The 6,911-nt window shown below is 47.4% G+C and overlaps 1 protein-coding gene across 1 annotated transcript in view; it reads left to right on the forward strand.

Annotated features, from left to right (window-relative positions):
- Positions 1–6,911, forward strand: part of PRKCA (protein kinase C, alpha) — a 289,399-nt gene that overhangs the window by 139,189 nt on the left and 143,299 nt on the right. Inside the window, exon 3 of the mRNA XM_006886263.1 lies at positions 2,599–2,727. Within this exon, the coding sequence (XP_006886325.1) occupies positions 2,599–2,727 (129 nt within the window). The remainder of the gene's footprint in view (positions 1–2,598; positions 2,728–6,911) is intronic.

The raw sequence follows: 6,911 nt of genomic DNA on the forward strand, positions 1-6,911 counted from the left end.
AAAGACAGCATGGTACTGGTACAATGACAGACACATAGATCAATGGAATAGAATTGAGAATCCAGAGATCAACCCAACTATCTATGGTCAACTGATCTTTGACAAGGAGATGAAATCAGTGAAGTGGGGGAACGACAGCCTTTTTAACAAATGGTGTTGGCAAAATTGTTTTTTCTTATGATCTTCCTGCTCTCGCACCCCATAGAGTTCCAGGGCCCCTCAGGCCACTGGATGTGCTCCTGGAGGGAGCCCAAAGGTCAGCATGTGGCCCCAGGGCCTTAGCTCCTACCTTGAATTCTCCAGAGACACTTCTTCCTGGGCCCTGCAGCCCCAGCTGTCACTGAATTGAGCCAGTTCTGACTGTTGGTGGTCCCATGTGTATCAGAAGAGAACAACGCTCCACGGTTGTCAGTGGTTGACATTTTAGATCACCAAGCCTATCTTCCAAAGCTCTTCTAGGTGAACTTGAACTTCCAAGCTTTCAATTAGCAACCAACTGCTCTAACCATTTGTACCAGCAGAGGACTGTTCCTTACAGACTACGACATCATCAGTTTTATATATAGTTTCACTTGGTGGGGAAAACCGTTCTAGGAAGCCACTCGCCTGGGTCAGCCTCTTCTTGTGCTGAACTTGAAATGGAATCAGAGAAGGTGAACGAGCTTTCCAAAATAGGAAGTTAATGGTGCAGCCAAGCGGAGGACCTGACCCAGTGCCTCTCCACCTCCCTTCCCTCCCTGCTCTGTTTCCCAGATCCTTTCAAGAGGCTCTGGCATGTACTTCCTTTAAATTTCACATAAAGGTGAGATTTGGATAGCCAAGTTATGACGAGCATTGGTGGCACAATGGATAGACCCTTGACTGCTAATCGAAATGTGGGAGGTTCAAATCCACACAGTGACTCCAAGGAAGAAAAGGCTTGACAGTCTGCTCCCATCAGGATTTTTGTGGTGGTGGTTGAGTCAGAGCCAATCCATAGCTGACCCTCAGGTAGATTTTCAGAGGTAGTTACTTGCACCAGGTGATTGCTCGTCCTTCTCTCGCAGAGCTGTTGTTGGATTCGAACCTAGTGCCTTTGGGATTGCAGTGCAGCTTCTTTCCCCTAGGCCACCGGAGCTGCCATATTGATTACAGTGTAGGCAGCCCTGAGGGCCATTCTCCCTGTCCTAGGATCTCTGTGAGCCAGAATCAAATCAATGGCACAGAGCAACAACTCAAGTTACATTTAAAACACAGCTCTCTTAATGCCTTCTGTTTGGCTAGGTCAAGGTGCGTGGCTTCGAACAGGTAACTCTGGAAACAGAAGCCACACTTGAGAGTCAACTAATATGTTCTTCCTCCACTGGGCCCGGAACCTGGTTTCAGTCCCTTATGGAGGCCTAATTTGAGCGTTTTGTTGAAGAGGCCGTTCCTTGAAGAAGGACATCAAGCTTGGAAGGGTGGAGGGACGGTGAAGCAGAGGAAGACCCTCACCCAGGTGGATTGTTGACACAGTGACTACAGCGATGAGGGTGTCAGAGATGAGGAGGTTGGCACGGGGCTGGGGAATAGGGCAGGTTCAACCCTCATCCGTAGGGTCCCGATGAGTTATACTCGGCTCAACAGCATATAACAACAACAAACAGGGGGCACTGTGCATTACTCATCACGCTTTTCACAATTTACTTTGCAATTACACCCTCAAAATGAAACTGATGTGAATTCTCCATCCTGAAGGCTACTGAACAAACCTCGTAACATCCAGTCAAGAATTTGGGAGGTTTTAGCGGCCTCCTGCCCTGGTGGAAACCAAGAGACATTTAGGCCGCGGCCCCGGATCTCCCCCACTGCCTTCTGTTCACCTCCAGCATGCAGCCTTATTGGCTGGGTGGCTTTTCTTGCTCTCAATAAGCCTGAACCTTTTTCTGTCCTCCCCGCCCCCCCATCTCTCCCACATAATGTCAGCTCGCAAGTGGCTTATCATGCCACGCGGGTGTTATTTGTTGTACTTGAAATAACATTTAAATATTTGAAGACAGGTTTAAAATATCAAACACACATTCTTTTCTTAAGATTGAACAAAAGGAATCCCATACTAGCAATACATTTTAGCCTTCTTGAAAACACAGGATTAGCTGAAGAAAGGAAATTTTTATAAACTCTCCATATTCAACTTGCATGGTCTCACTTTCTCCAGTGGTGAGCTGAGAAAGGCAGAGAAAATTCTTCGGGGGGCGGGGAATCCTCTGTTTCGATTTGCATGTCTTTGTTTCAGTGTACATAAAATATTAATTTATCTATGCTCTGTATACACTTACCTATGTGAATGTTGGATATTGTTAAATATTTGAAACTGTCACAGAAGACCAGGCCAGGGATATTTTGTTTTGACTACGGCTAGACAGATATGGCCTGAGTATTTTTAAGGATGTTGTCACGCAGAGGAAGCCAGTGCCGTGAGGGACATCTGCTAACGGTCCTTTATGTCGACACAAACATTATAGCACATGATCAAGTTGGGGGGGGCATGTTGACACTCGTATAACAAAACACGGAGCAGGTGAAGGTTCCCTCCCATATGGCCAAGCTTACTCTTTGCTCTGCTGTCTCGATTCCCAGCCTGTGACATGAATGTACACAAGCAGTGCGTGATAAACGTCCCCAGCCTCTGTGGCATGGATCACACGGAGAAGCGAGGGCGCATCTACCTGAAGGCTGAGGTCACTGATGAGAAGCTGCACGTCACAGGTAAGGCACCGGCGCTGGGGAGTCACACTCTGGTGGATGTCTGAGTGAAGGGCCAGCTGGCATGGAGACAGGATGCAGGCTGTGCCCCGAGGCCTCTCCAGGATTGTTTGCCATGGTGGACTTGCCATGTTTGCAGCCTCAGAAACTCTGTCTTCCAGTGCCTTGAAACTGGTGAGACCCAGAGACTCACGTTAACGCAGCTCTCAAGAGCCTGTCGCATGCACTAGAATTCCCAGATACTTGTTTTATAATGTTGTAAGCAGACATTCATGTAAAGGTGCTTGGTACAAAGATACTTGCTACGAAGTTGTATTGGGGCATCAGAAGTTGTTCTACGAAGTTGTTCTGATGGCATCTCCGATGGCAGGGGACACAGGCCAACTGGAGGATTCAGGAGTTTAATGGCATCGGGCTGCTGTGACCTGGTGCACCCCAGAGCCAGCAACAGCCACAACAGTGCTCATTGACTGAGTGCTCTGTCTGTGCTGGGCCTGGTGCTAAGAACTTGACATATAACAACTCACTTTATCCTCACAACCACCCAGTCAGGGTAGTTACTGTTTTTAGCCAGTAACATGCAAAGTCATGAAGCTACTAAGTACAGAGCAAGGATTGGAACCAAAGCATTCTGACTCTAGAACGTATGCTTCCAACAGCACACGTGTATCCTTCCTGTGACTACCTCCCAGCCATGGGACTGGAATGTCCAGTTGTTGGACAGGATCCTCTCTCCTCAGGGCTGCGTCGCCATGAGCTTGCCGTAATGGGACTTTTTTTTTATTTACCACCACATCCCTTGACATAATGAAATCAAGTTACCCAGGAGTCTTGTTGGCCCTGGATTGGTGCTGCGGCATCGCAATAACTGACCTGTCCCACATCGTGTTGGCCAACAGTCTCATACTGATACTCGGGCGTCAGCCTACTTTCCTCTTTCTTGGAGCTCCCTCACAAACCACCCAATTAGGGTGCTCTTTTCGTCTCCAAGGTCATTACGTTCCATATAATGGTGAAGGTGCTGTATTTGCACTTGGGAATGTTATTGCTGCTGCTGTTATTAGGTGCCGTTAATTTGACCCAGAGCAGAGCCTCCCTTTCAACAGCAGATTGAAGCCTTATCTTGTCCTGCTCTGTCCTTGGAGTCTCCACCTCACTCAGGCTTATTGTCGGAGTCGCTGGGCCACCCATCTTCTGCTTTATGCAGCTGCCTCTCTTTTGCTGAACTTCTGCTGGGGAATTTTAAGCAATCGTTAATAAAAAGGGAGAGGAGAGGAAGGCTGCCTTTGATGTTGGAACCTTGCTGGTATAATGGTTAAAGTACTTTAATGCCAACCAAAAGGTTGGCCGTTCGATCCCACCAGCCACTCTACAGCAGGAAGATATAGCAGTCTGCTTCTATAAAGAAGCCTTGGAAACTGTACAGGTGGCTCTCCACTGCTCTGTTCTCGGTTCTGCTTTCCACAGGAATCATAACGCCAATCATTTGGACTTAATGTTACTTAGCTGTAAATGACAGAAGATTTTACAGACGGAAGACTGGATAAATCTGTTGACCAAAGCAAAAGGGGTTCCAGAGGAAGCTTAGTTTTGAAAGCATCCTCACTTCCCCCTCCCCCCACCCCGCAGAAAAGCAAAACCCAATTTTATAGCCAGTGCTGTCCCCATAGGTAAGAACTCAGGGCAAAGGAAAGAGTTTTGAGATGCGTTAAGAGAGGCAACGTACTTTGTTTCCAGACAGCTTTGCAAAACAAAGCAACTCCAGCTACTAGTCAAAACTGAAATGAGCTTAGGAGACCTTTTGTGGACACTGAATGCCTATTATTGTTGTTAAGTGCCGTGGAGTCGCAGGCGACTCATAGCGACCCTATGAAGGAGAGTCCTCAACGCTTGGGTGTCTTTCATCCTCTCTCCAGGTTCATAGGGTTTCCGGAGGCAAGCTATTATGGAAGTGGATGCCACTCCTCCTTCCACACTTGTTTTAATCGGGGAGCTCCACCCCACTCTCTGTCCACATTGGGTAGCCAACCATTAATGCATTTGACACACCAGTGTCACAGTGTTCAGCCTCACAGCAACCACAAGTGACTGCTGTATGGCAACTTGTACACCAGGGCTATACGACCTAGAGGAGTATCTGAACAAAAACAATGAAAGACTGGCCCGAGGGCCGCAAATTAGCATTTTGTATTTTAAAGAAGATAATTGTACTTTATAGAGAAGTTCATTTATTTTCTTCAAAACCATCCTTCTTGCAATCATGCCTTTTGAGCTGTAGCGCCCAGTTCCCATTGACGGGGATGAAGCTGTTGTCATTTGAGAGCCAGGGACCTCGGGGAGATTGTGTGTGTGTGTGTGTGTGTGTGTGTGTGTGTGTAAGTGTGAGAGACAGAGAGGCACAGAGAGAGGATGCCCCACCACAACAGCAAGCTCAGCTATAGTTTCAGCAGCTGCCTTCACCGCTTTCCAGTAGTTTCTCTGTCTTTTCTTCTAAGGCTCCGGGAAGGGGAAAGCTGTGCTTTGGGAGCGGGGAATATTCAGGTTAGAGGAAAATGACCATAAAACAGAGTCTCAGTGGAGGATAAGAGATGAAGGGATCAAGATGAGCTGCCTATTAGCTGGCCATTTCTGTTCTTTCCTTTGCTTTATGGGAACAGTAAAGGCGCAGAGGCACTGTAACAGACATCACAGGGGAAGGCTCAGCGTGTAATTACGATCTTCACATGGGGAGCCTTAAGACAGTTACCGTGGTAGAGTTTTTAAATGTTCAGCTCTCGTTGGTTATGCTTCTGACTGAAGTAGTCCATGCATTGTATATACTGAGCTGGCTGTGCCTTCTCCTGAAATAAGACCAGCAACTGTTCAGTGCTCACTGGGTTTTCTAGTCTCATCTGTTAGCCCCAGGGGCCTTGCTGCACAGGGAGACACAGATTCCCTGGTCAAGGAGCACGTGATGCCCAGGCAGACGTATGAGAAAGGTCCAGCCCCAGAGAGCTGGCTTGTTTGACAAGGTTGTCCAGAAGCCAACGACACTGCCCTTCCTCACATGCCCCACCTTGCTGTGTTTGATGGCCCTCAACCTGCAAACCTGCCATGTCTCTCTTACTCATTAAAGACACTTCTTCTGAATAAATGTTGAACATGTGAGCATTTGCTCAGCCCCCTTTCAGTGCTCTCCTAGGTTCTCTGATTCTAGAAGGAACACCTGCCTCCTCCAGCTCTGGCCCTGACAACCCTATGCCATTGCCAAGAGCGGACTCTAACTCACAGCTCTAGAACCTTCCACAGGAGATGCACCTTTCATTGAGTTCATGTGACCTTTTCAGGCATGAAAGCTGACCATTGTAATGTTCTAGCCCCTGTCTAGGCCACGTCTCTTGAGAGTCATCCTCCCAATGTCATTGTCTAGATATAGCTTAGCTCTGGGACTGTGAATTCAGCAGGAGTTTAATAATAAATGGTTCTATTATTATTATTAGTTATGAATTCAATAATAATTAATAATAATAGCAGCTGCTCCAAGTTTTATCGAGCCTTTCCGTAAAAAGGGCACTGGCTAGGCACTTGCATAGTTAATTTATCTAAACCTGCAAGGGAGTTTCTTATTCTTAATTTGTAGATAAACTGAACCACAAAGAAGTCACTTGCCCAGGGTCACACAGGTGGTGAATTGAAAGGTTAGCTATGTTATTGGTTCTTGGGCCATATTGTCAGAAGGAGCGAGTCCTTGGAAAGGGATTTCATGCTGGGGAAAAAACAGAGGGTCCATGGGGGAGAGGAAGACCCTCGGGAAGGATGGGCACAGCACCTGCGGCGATAGCCTCACGCCCAGCAGAGACTGGCGACGGCGCAGGTTCTCCACCTGCGGTGCATGACGTCACTACGAGGGACAGGCAGTTAGCAACAATTGTATGGTAAAAGTTTAAAAAATCCTCAAGAGTTCCCACATGGAATGAGGGGGAAGGGTGTGTGTGTGTGGGGGGGGGTGTTGTGCAGTGTACCGTTTAGTTGGAACTGACCCATAACTGACCCTCTGACGGATTTTCAGAGGCAGTTAATTTCACGAGAGCAGAGCAGCTGGTGGCCTCGAACTCTGTGCTTTCAGAATTGCAGCACAACTCTCTCTCTCTCTCGCTCGCTCACTCTCTCTCTCTCTATATATATATGTATATGTATATGTATATGTA

This window comes from Elephantulus edwardii, unplaced genomic scaffold (assembly GCF_000299155.1).
Source record: "Elephantulus edwardii isolate Elephantulus edwardi_28Jun2011 unplaced genomic scaffold, EleEdw1.0 scaffold00048, whole genome shotgun sequence".
Classification (NCBI taxonomy): Eukaryota; Metazoa; Chordata; class Mammalia; order Macroscelidea; family Macroscelididae; genus Elephantulus; species Elephantulus edwardii.